Source organism: Dipodomys merriami, unplaced genomic scaffold (genome assembly GCF_024711535.1).
Source record: "Dipodomys merriami isolate MVZ:Mamm:240054 unplaced genomic scaffold, mDipMer1.0.p SCAF_4, whole genome shotgun sequence".
NCBI classification, from domain to species: Eukaryota; Metazoa; Chordata; class Mammalia; order Rodentia; family Heteromyidae; genus Dipodomys; species Dipodomys merriami.
Window position 1 is genome coordinate 11047728 of NW_027205603.1, and position 17723 is coordinate 11065450.

General features: G+C 39.5%; 1 protein-coding gene across 1 annotated transcript in view; it reads right to left on the bottom strand.

Moving 5' to 3' along the window:
• Pip4k2a (phosphatidylinositol-5-phosphate 4-kinase type 2 alpha) overlaps positions 1 to 17723 on the bottom strand; it is a 157655-nt gene that overhangs the window by 60627 nt on the left and 79305 nt on the right. Inside the window, exon 2 of the mRNA XM_069990504.1 lies at positions 478 to 575. Coding sequence (XP_069846605.1) covers positions 478 to 575 — 98 coding nt within the window. The remainder of the gene's footprint in view (positions 1 to 477; positions 576 to 17723) is intronic.

Genomic DNA, 17723 nt, shown 5'->3' on the forward strand with positions numbered 1-17723 from the left:
CTCCTATCTAACAGGTGCCCCATCATGACATCTAAAATGACATTCAAGGAATAGTCTTCATGTCCAATGTGGCATCCAATTATGTTTTAGAAAAATGTACCTTAATTCTTTATTGTTCTACAACATAGTCATTTCGGTTCCTAAAGTCATTTCAAAGCTCGGTATAAGAGAGCAGAGGTATATAACTGCTCAAAAATTCAAGCAATGTACAGTTTCAAGAGTTTGAATTGTTCTGAGAACATCTCTGCTAATGTATAAGATATTCATAGAGAACAATATGCCATATGGCAAAAGGATATTACCCCAGAGGGCCTGCTGTTACTTCTCTGAATATGACAGATGGTTATGTTTATCACAGGATTAACTTCATCAGCAAAACTTTACTCCCACCCATTGAAAAATTATGTGATTACAGAAATTCACAACAGTACTTTCAACAGCCACCACAGTCCTCTGAAAAGTTGGACTTGTACTTACTTGTTAAAAAGGTGATTGTCCACCTTTATCTTTGAATAGGCTTTGAAGTCATCTGGCATCAACATGACAGGGATTTGAACATGGCTCAGTTCATTGATCTAGGAAGATAGAAAATAAATAGCACCAGTTATTACCACTTGACTTGAATGTGTGCTTGCCAAAAAAAAACCTGGTGGACACAGAAACTTCCTTGCCTGCTGATTCCCTTCCCTCCTTCCCAATATCTATTGTAAGCCCTCTCTGTTTTCCTCACTCCCTCATCAGACTTTAACCATGGTTTCCTAGCTCTCACCTCACCCCTTCTGTTTGATGGCCTCTGGATGGCAGTGGCAAGGGTAGATCATAGGAGGAGGCCAGTCCTCAGGGCCACTTGTCTCAGTTCCTCCTGCTTCTTACCTTTACACATCCCCTCCAGACCTTCAACCTGGCATCTTAGATGATTACATCTCCAGACAATATCTGTCTATAAAGAAAATTGAGTCAGGTACAAGGGTTCACACCTTTAATTCTAGCTGCTTGGGAAGATCAAGGTTTGAGGCCAGCCAGGACAGAAAAAAACTGTGAGAACCCCATCTCAACCAATAAAAGCTGGGCATGTGGTACTTGTGCCATCCTAGCTATAGAGCAAGTATAAATAGGAGATCCAGGTCCAGGCTAGCAGAACCAAGTTTAAAAATAAATACTAGAGTGGGGCATGAATTTGCCAACAGAGGAATCTTTCCTGAGGGAAAGAGAATGGGTTATGAACAAAACCTGAGCTAGGTGAGGTATACCCCAACACTTGGGAGGTGAAGACAGGAAGATATATAGAGTTCAAGGCCAGCCTGAGCTGCACAGTAGGACCCTGTCTCAAAACAAAACAGAAAAAAATTTCCCAATACAAAAAAGGCAAAGATGGTATTCCAGAGGACAAAAGGTGGAGTCCAGTTCCATTTACTTGCTGGTGAGCAGCAGGTAGGCTTCTGACATATGAGTTTGAAAACCTGTCTGGGTTAGTTGTTTTTGCATTTTGGGTCCCAAGCTATATTGCTTGCTTGTTGCTAGCAATGAAAATCACTTCAAAGGTTTATACCTCCAGCAGAATGAAAGACATTCTGAAATACACTCGATTCCAAAAAACAAGAACAAGACCAGCAAAAAATAATTTCCCAAACAAAAACGAGTTCCTCGAAAGAGCCCAGTTTTCAACACATTGCTATGTTCACAGTAAGCAAAGGAAATCTCCAGGACACTTTCCTTCCCTGCTGATTCAAATCCACAGTGATTAAATCATGCTAGGGTGATTCTTAAGCAAGTCTGAAGACAAATGCCAATTTCAACATTTTCTTGGGTCAAAGCTGGAAGTAGAGGAGAGAGATTTAAAGGGAACACGAAGAGAGAAATGGGATTGGTCTTTCCAGAGAAAAAGAATCCACTTGTAGTTTAGTGATAGTTATGGGGAACAGCAAACCTATAGAACTCACAAGAGCTGGGAATCTTCAGAAGTTAAGTATTTTGCTGTCAAAGTGTGATATGAAGATAAAGGAGCAAAGGAGTTCCAGGATCATTCCTTGGAAAGAGAAAATTAGTACTAAAAACAATCCAATAAACTTTGTTTATTGGCTTGGCATTCTACCCAGACCAATCATTCCAGATGGCCCACCCCCAAACTGATTTATTACCAGTGTTTGTTTGTTTTGTGGTGCCAAGGGTAGACCTCAGGCATATATTAGTCAAGAGTTCTGCCAGGTTTTTTTTGCTGTTGTTGTTGTTTTTGGTGTGTGTGTGTGTGTGTGTGTGTGTGTGTGTGTTGTTGTTGTTGTTGGTGGTGTGTGTGTGTGTGTGTGTGTGTGTGTGTGTGTGTGTGTGTGTGTGTGTCCTAGGGCTTGACCTTGAGGCCTGGGTGCTGTCCCTGAGTCCCTGAGCTTTTTTGCTCAAGACTAGTGCTCTACAACTTGAGCCCCAGCTTTACTTCTGGATTTTTTTAGTAGTGAATTGGAGATAAGAGTCTCAAAGAGTTTTCTATCCAGGCTGGCTTTGAACAGTGATCCTCAGATTGCAGCCTTCTGAATAGTTAGGATTAACAGGCATGAGATACTGGCTCCTGGGTTTTTGTTTTGTTTTGTTTTTTAGACGAAAGCATTTACTTTCTGATTGTCTTGTAGATACTTAAATTGGGTGCATGTATCTATTTATGTAGGTTATATAATATTCATGAAAGGACACAAAAAGATTTGTATTAACCATTGATACTATGAAGGAATGAATAATATACCTCTATGCCTTTGGAATAAGTATATATTATAAAATCCAAATTGTTTTTAATTTATGAAGATAAGAATGGTTTCACAGTTTATTAAACTTTTATTAGGTTAGCAAAATAAATGGAAATCACTAGTTATATTATTCAGGGCACATTTATAGTTCTTTCAGGTTGCAAATATTTAATGATCTTTTACAAGGAAAGGGCAATATGACTTTACACTTGTAAAGCAGTTAATGGTTGTCAAACTAAAACGTTTTAATCCTGTTTGTGCTGACAGGCATATTTATGATCATACTTTTGTACGTGTATTACAAATACTTCCATGCAGAGGAACCACAAGCTAGATCTCCTTGGATCACAACTACCTTTTGGCCTAGCTGCTGACCATACTGCTGACAATAAAGCAGCCTTGTGGTCAACATCAACAGAAACAAAAGTCTAGAGTTCAAGCACCAGTACTAGAGCTTATACACACACATACAGACAAGAAAACAAAACAAAAGAACAACAACAAAAAAACCACAACTCCATTCTGGAAAAGATGTCTTTCCTGATAGCCAATAGGATTAGATACTACCATTCCCCTCATTCTTAAGATAAGGAAATCAAAAGTAGGTAAGATATGAGCAACTCAATGGTACCTGGAATCCAGCCTAAGCTTTATTCCTTAGTCAAGGCAGCTCGTTAGAGTTATCTCAGATTAAAAAATTCAGGGAGTCTGACAGGCTGAGCCTCAGATTCCTTCAAATGCCTGCTTTCCCAGAGGGTTACGGTTCCCAGCAAGTTCATAAAACGATCTGAAATTTATGTCCTCATTTTGCTAAAAATTCCTAAAGGATTTCTTTTTGTAGGTAGTGACTGAATAGCATAAACACATGCTTAATGGGATATGCACTGTGGCCTACAGTTACAGGAGCTGTCATTTCAATGGTACAATTCAAACCTGGGAAGGCCTGTGTCATGATAGTTAACATTCCTTAGCATGTTTTGTCACTTCCATAAAGGGGAAATAAATATTCCTCAATGCTATTTAGATCTGTATCAATCAAAAAGATTAACCTTAAAAATCCAACATCAAGTTCCAAAGCAATTATTTATTAGAGATTCTTCCTTTATTCAAGTTATGATTAACATAAAGGAGAGCAAGTTTTTGAGAGCACTTCCTTTAAAAATACTACACAGACCACAAGACACTCAAATGTATCTTATATACAAGTTATGTCCAACACTGTAAAACATAGATTTGTTTTTATTGGGGGTTAGATCTGTTAATTAAAGTGAATATCACTCCTTTAGATGTAAGACTGAAGCAGGATTGTGGGATCAAAGCTAGCCCGAGTTAAATATTGAGACCCTGTCTCAAAATAAATTCGTAAACTTATCAACTTACAAGGCTTTTCAGGTCAAGGAAAAGAATATGTTCATAAAAACGGAGGCATTATTAAGGACAGTTAATTCAGATGCATTGACTCTACATGGCAAGTTCTCAGATTAATACATAATTAGCAATTGATTTTCATTCAATCAAGAATGCATAAAAAAGCTCCCATCCAAAAATATTTTTAAAATCCTCATACCAAAAAAAAAACAAACCCTCCTCACATATAGGAGACACTGACATACTTAATCCAATTATAGTAAAGACAGTTCCCCACAAATTATGAGAAAGTATGAGCAGGGAGAGTCTGGTGTGGGCAGCTGGAGGTTACACCGCTGGGTATAGACTATCAGAGGGCAGGGCAGGGCTGTTTCTGGGCAGTGAGTCTACCTGAGATTGGGACAAGAAGGGAGGTGGAAACAAAGGAGGAAGGATGATCTTCTAAGCCCATCCTCCCATCTAAAACACACTTTGAAGCTGCATGCATGGGATAGCACATGCATGAAACAGAGATGAAAAGTCTGATCAGGACACAGAGCTTGCAGTTTGAGGCCAGGCAGGCAAACGTTTAGCAAAAGCCTGTCTCAATAAACAAGCTGGGTAGTTGTGTCATATGCATGAGAGGCATGCATGAAAGGAAGATGCTCCAGGCCAATCTTGGTAAATATAAGAAACCTTACAGGGAAAGGAACAAAGCAAAAAGTTAGAGGTGTATAGTTTGGCAGTAGAGTACCTATCTAGCCTGAGTTTAAATCCTAGAACCACCAAAAAGTTACACATACACAAACAGGCCAAAATACTGAAGTGGGCTTACTTTATCTCCCAAACTACATTCCTGCTGATGACAAATGACAGCAAATTTTGAAATATAACTCAATAGTAAAAATAACTGATCATCAGAACAGAAGAAACACCAAGGATTCAAGATGAGCAAGGACACAGTGGGAAAGAGAAAAATGCAATGAAGAACTTGACATTATTATGTGATTTAAATATTAATGAATTTCTTAGGGAAATCAAATAATAAATGTGCCATACCAGATACCCTATACTTTGCCAGATTTTTTTTCCCATTGCTTCTGGAATCTTCATGTAAAAAAAAAAACAAAAAACAAAAACAAAACACACATGCCCAAAACAAATTCACCATTTCTGTTAAAATTCTTTTCCTCCTTCCAAAATTTCTCCGTATCAGTATTTGAAAATATTGCAGATACTCTCCACTGGCCTCAATTATAAACAAACAAACAAACAAACTCCTCTGTAGCTCTTCAGATGCTAAGAGTATACAAGGATTCATCTATCCACATCATTTACTTGAAGCATTTTCTGCCCTGGCATTCACTGACTTTCAGAAGTGAATGAGCAGAAAATGAGAATTAGGAGTATTAGAAGGTTATAGACAAGAATCGTCACTGAGTCTGAGAATGAATCACAGCAGACTTCTGACTTGTTCTGAGCAGCTCCTGCCCCAGCTCCACCCCCACCCCCAGGAAAATCAGGTATATGTGATGGGAACTTTCACTCACACTCCTCTAAGTTAAATTATACAAAATGACTTCAGTATGACTTACAAACACTATCAAAATTGCATACCTCCACTTCACTCTTCCCCAGAGCCTCCTAGGGGGTTGGCAGGGGTGGGTGAGGAAAGCAGAGGAGCCAAGAACCATGAGAACTTTTTGCGTTATCCTAAGAAATAGCTGCAAAGTAGTCAGGCTTCCTAGCTGACATAGAATTCCCCTAGTGCAATACCTATGACTTACTCCTTAACTCAGATTTAAAAAAAATTCTGTGGCCATTTTGTAAAATAGAGACACCACCATTATTATGTGTTGGGTATGTAGGGGCAATAATTATGACAAACCTTAGTATCATAGAGCATCATAAAGCAGGCTTTCCCTTGTTTGATCCCAGGAGTTCATGACTATGTTGGATAAAATAAGATAGGAAAGAGAAGGGGAAGGAGAGAAGGAAAAGGAAAGGAAAAACTCCAAAATTGTCTCTGCCTTTTTTTTTTTTGCCGGTCATGGGGCTTAAACTTGGGGCCTAGGCACTGTCCCTGAACCTCTTTGTGCTCAAGGTTAGCACTCAACCACTTTGAGCCAGAGTGCCATTTCCACCTTTTGCTGAATAGTTTATTGGAGATAAGAGTCTCATAGACTTTTCTGCCTGGGCTGGATTTGAACCACGACCTCAACCTCCTGAGTAGCTAGAATTATAGGCATGAGCCACCAGCACCTAGCTTAAGTCTTAGCTTTTTCTATTAGCATTCTTAATAAGTTTTAGGGGTAGTACCAAAGTGGCAATTTTTTTCAACTGATTTTTACTGTTTGGTGCCTTATTTGTACTGTGTGTGTGTGGGGGGGGGTGAGGGGAGTGTGCTCGCGCACATGCGCATGGGTACTAGGGTTTGAACTCAGGGCCTAGGCACTGTCCCTTAGGTTTTGTTTTGTTCAGCATTGGCACTCTACTACTTAAGCCACAGTTCCATTTCTAACTTTTTGCTAGTTAATTGGAGATGAGAGTCTCGTAGACTTTTTTGCTCCAGCTAAAAATCTCAATTCTTAGATCTCAGGCTCTGGAGTAGTTAGGATTACAGGCATGAGCCACCAGCTCTCATTTGGAATGTCTAATTCCATATAAGGGAAAAAAATCCCTCTACTAATTTAAACATCATTTGGAAATAACTTGTATAATCTTGTAATGAATATAGGTTGAATACTAAAAAGGATGCTTAAAAAAAAAAGGTCCATATATGACTCAGACCTGTGCCTGCACTTGGGTAGTGTGGCTTATTATAACTTACTGCAAATTGAAGGGCAATTTGAAAGTTCTGAGGTTTCAGAGGGACAGGCAGAGCAAATTAGAGTCAATTACAGAGGTAGGAAAAACAGGCAGTTGAAAATGTTTGTGAAATGTATTTTTATTTCTCTTAGGGCAAGAGGTCAAGTTTCCACAGCTGTTCCATTAATATTCAGTTTCTAAAACTATTTTGGAACAGTTAGTAGCTTTGGCAGATAACACAGAATAAAAGATCTGAGTATATTTTAATTAAAATCTTCTTCTGAAATGTGAGCTACCTTCCAATAGCTAAGATATAAACACTTTATTTTGACAAGGTGAATTTGAAACAATTCTGATGGCAAAGCTGAGTAGAAATATGAACGACACAAAGGCCTCCCCTCCCACTACCTGCAGACTCAAAAAGCTAACTTAATACTTAAGGGGGATTTTTTTCCTGTTGAACAAGAGTCATTAAGTCAATCTTCTGATTAATGGATACTTGACTAAAATTAAAATGTCATCAGCGATATTTAAACTCTGGTTTAGAATCTAACTTTAATTTACAACATAGACACAAATTCTCCTACCAGGAAAAGAGATGTCTGCAGGTTACATCAGAAACTTGTGATGAACAGATGCGGGTGTGGCTGACAGACAGGCCTAATACAAACTTCATAGAAGAGAACAGAGTCATGCCAGGTGCCGGTGGCTCATACCTGTATTCCGGCTACTCAGGTGGCTAAAATCTGAGGATTGTGGTTCAGAGCCAGCCCAGTTAGGAAAGTCTAGGAGTCTCTTATCTCCAATTGACCACCAAAAAGCCAGAAGTGGAGCGGTGGTTCAAGTGTTAAAGTCCCCAGCCTTGAGCATAAAACCTAAGTAACAGCTCCCAGTCCCTGAGTTCAAGCCGCAAATGGAGTCATGTTAAAATTTTACCTCCCTTAAATCACAGAATCTGACATGAAACTACTCAAGCAAGACTCAAAACTCACTGCGGTAAGATTGGCTTTAAGAACAAAATCAGTTAGATGATAGTGGCTCCTGCTTGTAATCAGATTAGAGCTCCTCAGGAGGCTGAAATCTGGGCAGCCTGGGCAGACAAGTCCTTGAGACTCTTATTTCCAATTAATCAGTAAAAAGCCAGAAGTAGAGATGTGACTCACGTGGTAGAGTGCTAACCTTGAGGGAAAAAACCAAACAAGAGGTTAGGAATGTAGTTTAGGGGTAGAGTGTTTGCCTAGCATATATAAGGCCCTGGGTTCCATTCCTTGGTACTCCATAAACAATAAATAAAATTCATTTTAAAAAAAAGCGCCAAGTAACATTGTGAGGCCTGGAGCCCAAGCCACACACACCTCCCCCAAATCCAAGAAAGACTTGGCCAGTGAAAACAAGTGCTTACAATGTGGCCCGATCCTTGATGTCCTTGGAGATCTATGACTAAGAGCTGGCCCTGTCACTTGTCCAGGACTCTGGCTGGATCTCACTTGATACTTTTAGAAATGAGTTTGGGAAGAGATCTCAAATAAGGTGCTTTTTGTCCAGGATAGTGATTTAAAACATGAATGAGTTAATTACCAGTCCTTTCAGGCTTGAGAAAATTTGCGACAAATTTGGATTTCTAGCTTCATTTAAACTCAAGAGGGTGCTGATCTGGCATTGGTGGGGCACCACTCCTCTGCCTCAGACTGGCTTCAGAGATGCACAGGTGGGCACAGTTCCCATCACTTTCTAGACTCCAGTCTGACTTGGCTCATTTCAGGGCTGCAGCCAGCCCAGATTCTGGTGCCTGGCTTGGCGAGGCAGTCCTACAAGCATAAATGAGTCACGACATGACATCTCAGAATTCGCCTAATTCCTTGAAGACTCAGATGACCTCTTTAAAAGGCTCCTTGATATGGGTTTGGCTATGCTGGGCCAAAGGTAAGAGAGAAGCCACAGCTCACACATTCTGATTAAGACATGCATGCCTCTGGTACTTCTTTGAAATAAATACAAAGACATGAGAGGGATGTGAGATAATATGCCTGCATCTGCTCATAACCATGAAGACTTGAAGAGCAAATCTGACTTGAGAAGGGCTTCTGATGGACATATCCAGAAAAGATAGAGGCAAGAGCTACATGGAGATGTCACTTAAATTCTTGTGCCTAGTGGATCTCCAGGCCAGCTTATCTCCATCTTCTTGCCCAGATAGAGAAGTCAAACAACCTCTTAAGGTCTGAAAGTTTGGATTCTGCCACTTGTGACTAAAGACAACACTAAAACAAGTAGTGGATGTCAAGTGAACAGGAATTCCATTCACTGAATGCTAGTAATGATACAGCCACATGAAGAAACCGGATCTTGAAAGTTTCAAGTCAGGAGGCTAACTAATCAGGAGGCCAAGAGCTGAGGATTGAGGTTCTAAGCCACTTGAACAGGAAAGTCTGTGAGAATCTTACATCCAAGTAACCAGACGTGGAGACTCCTATTTCCACGGGCTGAAGTGGAGCTGTGGCTCAAGTTATAGAGTACTAGCCTTGAATGAAAAAGCTAGAGGACAGAACTTATAGGCTATGTGTTTGGGCTCCAGCACAAGCATGCATGTACACACACACACACACACACACACACACACACACACACACACACACACACAATACACACACACAAACACACACGTTGCAAAGGGACATATTTTACTTTATAATGCCAAAATATTTTCCCATATCCTGAATATATATCCTATAATGATAAACCCATTGATCAGTCACTGGACAATAGGGTATGGACAGCTGTTATGGTCAGACCCTCTCTCTCCTACCTCCCTGGTACTGGGGTCCAGTGGCTGTGCAGAAATGGGGTGGTTTGGCATATGACACTACAGCAATGTCTGCTGAAAAAGTGTCTGCTATAAAAGTAAGCCATGAGAGATGGCTTTTAGAAAACCAAATCCCTCACATATCACTAATAAAGCCTGCCAGATGATGGAGGCGAATATAGGCACACCCAGTTTTTTTGTTTGTTACTTCACCCAACTTCATAGCTATATAAAGATTCCAGAAGGAAATCATGGAATTTTTCTCTTTTGTTAGATCTGGGCTTCTGTTTTCCTTTCTGTGTGTTCATGGAAAGGCAGAAGGTGGGCCAGTCAGACTGCCCAAGCCCTGATCCAAGAGAACAATATGAAGAAGGCTAGCATTTTGTGGGTTTTGTAGTTTCCAAGATTCCTGCTTTAGGTGATGAATTGCCTGTGTCTTTTTATCTCTTTCTCTTCCAGAAACTCTCTTAAATGACTATGGAGGAAGTGTGGGATGGGACGAAGTAGAAAAACACACCAAAAATTCTTCCCCCAGACTATGATGAGGGCAGAAAATAACAACAGAAGTAACTTCTATCCTAGCCTCCAGAGGCCCCTTGGGTGGTCATAGAGGTTGAGTCCAGGTTGGGGACAGCAGGTGCATTGCCTGTTGCTAAACCACCCTATCCCTTCCCAGGACACAGGAAGGGGTGGAGGGATGGGGAGGTTGATTCCTTGAGACTCAGTCCCTAGAGGCTTCAGGCTCCATTGGGCAGGCACAGAGCAGGCTGGGCTGAACACTGCAGAGCCCAGAAGTGTACTGGTTTTGAGCCTCCATCTTCTGCTCTGCTGTGTAGCAGTCACACCTGTGGTGCCAGCTACTGCCTCAGGGATCCAGGGGGACTCAGGTCTGGAGAAAAAGCCCCAGGGAAAACTCTACCCATAGGCAACAACACAAAAGTTGTCTGTTCCCCAGACACCCACCAGCCAACATGTACCCTCTTCTAGGTTTACTCAGACCTTGCCAGCTTCTAGTGTCTCAGTCTGAAATCTGAACAGATAAGCAGCAAGCCATCAGACACCTAAAAAATCTCAGACATCTGTAATACTTTCTGTGAGATCTAACATGGTGAGAGGTTCAATCACGACATTTATGATTTAACCAAATACTATCATAATAAGGTGACCACCATCATCTTAATTCAAAGATCTATATTCTTTAAACCAAAAAGAAAGATGAGAGGAGAAAAGAAGAGGTTCCGGAGAGCTCTAGTATTGTCTGTCATGCAGAAAGCCATAGATAACGCTGACAATTGAAAAATCCATAAATATTAGCAGAATAGGTATATCCCCAAGAACTACAGAGGAAAATACCAGAGCAAAACAGGATGTGCATCTTTGTGACTTAATATGAAAAATTCTCCAAGTTACTGTAAAATGAAACAAAGCAAAATGTAGATGTTTTTAATTTGCTCTCCTTTCTTGGGTTCTGAGGATAGAACCCAGGGCCTTATACGTACATGCTCTATTATGTGTCTATACATATCATATATAATAATATATTATATACAATGTACATGTATGCATATATCATATAATACAAAACATATATATACATATTTGCAAATCTTATATATTAAATAACAGTCATTCAAAATTCTTGCATTTGTCTATGAATCTTACTAAGGAGAACAGCGTAAGTGAAAAAGGAGATTTGGGGATCTGGGATGGAAGTGAAGCTCTTCTGTAACTGGCTACTTCTGTACTATCTTAATTCTTTATCATAAGTTATTTCTCTCTCTCTCTCTCTCTCTCTCTCTCTCTCTCTCTCTCTCTCTCTCTCTCTCTGTGTATGTGTGTGTCTGTTCAGGTACTGGGGTTTGAACTCAAAGCTGGTACTTTACCCCTTCAGCCATAGCTCCATTTCTTTTCTGGTTAATTGGGAATAAGAGTTTGCAGACTTTTCCTGCTCAGGCTGGCTTTGAACCTTAGTCAGATCTCAGTTTCTTACATAGCTGCAATTAGGTATGAGTTACCAGTGTCCAGCTAAGTTATTTTCACAATAATGAATGACCAGAAAGTCAAAGTATCTTTGTAACATCTTATGTAGAGATATAACATAACTCTAAAGAAAAGGTTTTCAAATAGGGTTGCATGCTTCCTGGGAAAAGATAGTAGGATTTCCCTGTCTCTTTCTGTTGTTCTAATAAGAATAACTTTTGTTACTGATCACAAGGTTGACATGTGCCTCATGGCTCCCTGTGTGCAACAGTTGATCATGAGCTGTGCAAGGTGTTACCTAGGGGGTGGGAGGTGAGGGGGGAGGATGGCAAGAATTCACACCTCGGTGGAATGGGCCCATGTCCTATGAGCCGTTCAATGGACTGCAAACGACAGGTTTCTGTGTGCTCGGTTAAGTGGATGCACAGATCATACCATCTGGTTTTAACTAAGCTAAATTAACCTTCGCAAAACAAACAAGTGCTTAAAAAGGATGCCTGCAAAAAACCCGCAGACTGAAGTATATATTAAAAACACAAGCAGCAGTTAATAAAGGCCTGCCCAGAGCTAACGCCCAGTGGAGCAGAGCAGAGCGCTGAGTGAGGTCTCTCCACCAGTTACATGAGGAGAAAGGGCTGCTGATTTTACTCGCTTACAAATAAGGAAACAATAAGGAAAACTTTATTTAAAATATGGGTATCCATACACTTTTGTTCATGATAAACTTTGCCTGAGTATACAGCGCCTTGTGGTTTTAGCAGAGAAAGGCATGTGGCTATTAAAACACGGTAGTCATTTAGAAACAGCTCTCAGAGCTTGAAAACAAACACTAAGTATTACTAAAGTATTACTAAAGTATAAAGAGTATTACTAAACTACCCAGATTCAGTGCTTCATAAACTTTCATTAATTTCATGATTAATGTAGGGAAGTTAATCTGGGCATGGGTGTCTCAAATGTGTAATCGTAGGCATTCAGGAGACTGAGATCTGAGGATCATGGTTCCAAGCCAGCCCTGGGCAGGAAAGTCTGTGAAACCCTTATCTCCACAATTAACCACCAAAAAGCCAGATGTGGAAGTGTGACTCAAAAGAAAAAAATCCTTACATGGTTCCCTTAGTAACAAAAATCAACAACTATACATTGCTGGAAAAAAATGCTTCTTATTTCTACCAAGGCAAAAATAACTAAAGATTTGTGAAAACTTACATGGTATCCAATTCAAATGAATATCTTTGTCAGCGAATACTGACAGATACACAGAAAACATGGTTAATATTTCTGGACTCGAAAATAGGATAAATCTCACAGCTTGAGAGGTTTGTTTTATAGCTATATCAAAGTAAACAATTCTAACACTTCTCTACGCTGGCTTTGATAAATTATTTGCTACATTTTAAGAATGACTATATGTAGTTGAGAAGAAAGCAGAGAACATGCCCTTTTGAAAGTTGTCTAATGTAAGAGATCAGTTATACACGTTTTCTTTAGAAATGGGTGAACCTTTCCAGGGGTCAGAGATAACTCTCAACAGCAGCTACCTAGCAGCAAAAAATATAAACATACCTTGAGCTTCCTTTCAGAGTAAAGGTGAGACTCCTCCCACTACAGAAAAAAAAATGAATTGCTTCCAAGAGAAACCAAATATTTGAAAAAAGAGTTTTAAAAAAAAGCCCCCAGAGGTTTGTGATCTTGTTGCCCAAAACAATTCCAATACCATTTATGTGACCTCTGAAGAACTTAATAGAATGTTCTAATTGGTTAGATATATGGGCAGGTTTTTGTTCATTTGTAAAGCAATTTTAAACACTACATAAAAAATGCAAAAATATCCCAACCAGATATTTAAAAATTTTTGTTATTATAAAGAGGGGTTATTATACAGAGGGGTTACAGTTAGGCAAGTCAGGTAATAAGTACATTTCTTTGTGGACAATGTCACCTCTTCCCTCATTCTTCCCCATTCTTTCCCTCCTGTCCCCACCCACAAGTTGTATAGTTCATTTTCAACATAGTGTCTAGAGAGAATCACTACTGCATTTTATTTACCCTTTGTCACTCCATTTCCTTACCCTTCAAAAGACAGATAAATGAGAAAAAAACAACAACAAAAGACAACAAAAACAACAACAAAGAAAACCACCTCTTGTTTCCATTTCCTGGAGTTCATTTCAATATATAGTATTTTATAGGATTGGAGGCACACTTCCACGTCCAGCTTTTTGGTGGTTACTTAGAGATAAGAATTATAGACTTTCCTGCCATGGCTGGCCTTGAACTGCAATCCTCAGATCTTGGCCTCCTGAGAAGCTAGGATTATAGGTGTGAGCCACTAGTGTCTATCAATGTCACCATTTTAGACATGGCATAACAACTTTCCCATAGGCCTGGATTTTCCCCTCATAACAATGAACACATTAAAAAAATGAGAAACTCTGCAGAAGAGGGAAAATGACCTTTCTCAGATCATGAGAAGAAAAAGCAGTTAATGACAGGCACAGATGTATCACATCTGTAATTGAGCTACTCAGAAGGCTGAGATCTGGAGGATCAAAGTTTGAAACCAGGCAGAGTAGAAAAATCTCCTGTCAAAAAGCAAGACGTGAAGCTATGGCTCAAGTGGTAGAATGTTAGCCATGGGCAATCATGTAGAGCCAGCTCAAGACCCCAAGTTCACAGTACCAGCACACACAAAAGAAGAAAGGGAGGGTTTGACTTTGTTTTCATGAGCCCCAGGCTTATATCAACCTCACATCCACAGGGAACTCTACAGACTCTCAAGCCCGTGTGTCCTGAAGTGGGTCCAACACCGGCAGAGGTAAGATCACAATCACCTCGGTGACTTGGTCATTGCTATGGCATTTTACCAGGGAGCAGGGCTCCAGCTGAGTTTGGTGGGCATCTTGGGCAGTGCTTTCAAAGAGCTTGCAAAGATTTGGGAAGTTTGGGATAACATTGATATCACAAGGCTGGAACACAGCTCAGTAGAGAGCATTGGCTTAGCAGGTATGAGATCTGGGATTCAATCCCCAGGACCAAACAAAAAATGAAGTCAAAGCACTGTACAAGATCAACAGCACTCCCTCTCCCCACCCCCCACCTCTACCCCCACCCCTCCCTCCAGATCCAATCATATGTTGGGCCCTTTAATTTCTAAAACATGCTCCTTCAAAAATTTCAGAGGTCACAGTTTTCTGGCTGATGTGCTGAGTTTGTCATGTCTCCCTGGTGAAGTCAGCTCTTTAGCCTAAAGGACTATTTCAAGCATCTGTAGAAGCATTAAAAAGGGAGGGAAGATGTAAGTAAGCCAAGAAACAACACATGTTTTGCTCCAAAAAAAGGAGTAATTGTTTAGCAAACAATATTCTGAAGCTATTGTATTCGGAACAAGAGGATAGTGTTTTTAAGGCATACCAGATTACATTTCTTACATAATTTTCTTTTCTCACTGAAAATGTTCCTGAAAGTTGAGGATAAGCCACCCTTTCAACAAGAAGTTATAAAATGTTTTTGTAGTTGAGGTTTTTAGCACACCTACACTTACATAATAATCTAACTGAAGAAAATCACATTTTCATAGAGATATAAATTTATTTTATGGGTTTTATTTGTTTGCTTTTTTTTTTGTACTGTTCTTGGGGCTTGAACTCAGGGCTTGAGATCTGTCCCTGAGCTATTTCACTACACTTTTTTTTGATAGTTAATTAAAGATCAGAATATCAGACTTTTTGGCCCCTGTTGGCTTCAGACTACACTCCTCAGATCTCAGCCTCCTGAATAGCTAGGATTACAGGCATGGGCTACTGGTATCCAACTTTATTTTATGTTTTGATGCAAAGTACAGGTGTGTGATTCAAAAACATAATCAGTAGCTTTACAAAATTCTTTCTTAGATAGATGAATACCCACAAGTAAAGGTACTTTAAGTGCCTTACAAATGACAAAAATAACAAGCAAAAAACCCTGTCAGAGTTTCACGATTCATTAATTTTCAAAAACATGTCATGGCAATTAACATATATTTCCTATCCACAAATTCTCCTATTCACAAGCTGTCAAAAACACACAAATACTGTTTTCATTTATTATTCTGGGAAAAAGAGCACTTGCCATGGTGTAAGTTTTGCATAAATACTTCTCTCTCCACCTCCTCTCACACCATTCTATGCATTCTATCAACTATAAAAATAGATGAGAAAAACAAACCAGAGAATTCCATGACAAAGAATCCTAACTCTTAATTAGATTGAAGGACACTAATTCCTCATTCTCCATATGCTATAACATGAATTCATCCAGAATGAATCCAATCAGGTCCCCTAGATTGCAAACTTGGAAACTTCTGAAAGTTTGAACAGGAAATTGTACTCACAGCTCTTACAAAATAGCCAGTGTTTTCTTTTATAACCAGAGCTCAACCATCATTTCTTACCTTTTCAGAATCATTTTCACAAGATACAAGGTCAGACTGAGATCATTCCTTAAACAGCCCATTGTTGCCCTAAGTGAATTAGGAGATAAATGATACAGATTTTAACTAGTCATATGTCTTCTTACTATGTTGGCGTACTATATTTCTTACTAAAAAGTCATTAGGTTTTCTCATGATCATCTGTCTCTTTTCCATCCATTCTAGGTACCCCAGAGTCATGTAAAGCCTTTCCCTGCTCACCCAGTATGCAGCATCTAGTTCAAGCCCCATGACGGACAAAAAAAAAAAAAAAAAGAGTCATCAGGAAAGCTACTTGCTGTGGCTTTGTATCCCAGCCACTTGCTGGGATACTGGACAAACTATTCATTTGAATAACTTCTCTAACTCTAACATGGGAGTCATCCTATGTCCAAGAACTCCCTACGTGCAGTCGGAACAAACTCTCTTTACATTGCTGTTGTTTTCTTCCCCCACTGGTGGTACTGAGGAATTAATTTAGGGCTTTGCATTTGCTAAGTAGGTGCTCTACTACTTGACCCATGCCTTCAATCCCCTTATGTATTTGTCATTTCTGAGGTAGGGTCACACTTTATGCCTAGGCTGGCTTGGGCAGCCATCCTCCTACTGTGTCCATCCTTGGATTGAGGAGTCTCTGAAACATTTCTGCCCAAACTGGCATCAAACCACACCTACAATTTTCCTACCTCTGCCTATGAGAACAAGGATGATAAGTTTGAGCCACTGCACCAAGCTAACTTATTCTTTTCACTCTTGCCATCTCACTATGCAAAAGCTTTGCCTGTGTGAATTTAAAGTAAGAATTCCTATGATTCGGTGACTGCTATTATTTCAGGGCTTTAATGGGTCCCGGGTAAAGATTATATAAGAAGGATGTAAGACTAGAAGCAGTATTCATTGTAATAACAGGGTAAGACAAACATTCTTCATAATAAGAGAAAAGTTAAGTCTATGGATATCTTCTCTACAAGGTTATAAGCACCTTAAAGATGGAGATTAGATCTATTTATCTTTGTATACTCCTGCCCCTCCCAGGGACAAACCACAAAGAAGTTGTGAAACAAAATTTTAACTAGTTCCTCAACTTATAAGCTATAAAAGTGATTTTATTATTACAACTAGAAAATACCAATGTTGATCTTCATACTGATTCTCTCAGAAAACCAAAAGCTTCCTAGCCTTGGTGGCTCATGTCTGTAATGATACCTAGTCAGGAGGCTGAGAGCTGGAAGATCATGCTTTAAAGCTGCCCTGGACAGAAAAGTCTTTGGGACTCTATCCCCAATTAACCAGCAAAAAAGAGGATTAAAGGCATGGCTAAAGTGGTATAGGGCTAGCCTCATAAGCATGAGGCCCCGAGTTTAAACTCTAATGGAAGTAGAGGGGAAGAAAGAAAATCAAAACAAAAGCAACCATGCCAATGATTAAATTCTATTTACCAAGGAAACAAAATTTGGTCTCACTAACTGCAAAGACTTAAAAGTGAAATAGTCACCAACATGAATTCTACTAGCAGAGTAATTGCTAAGGAATTTTGTACATTTGCACAGTAATTTTTTTAAAAAAAGAATTTATTATTTAAATCATCTTTATAATATTATCA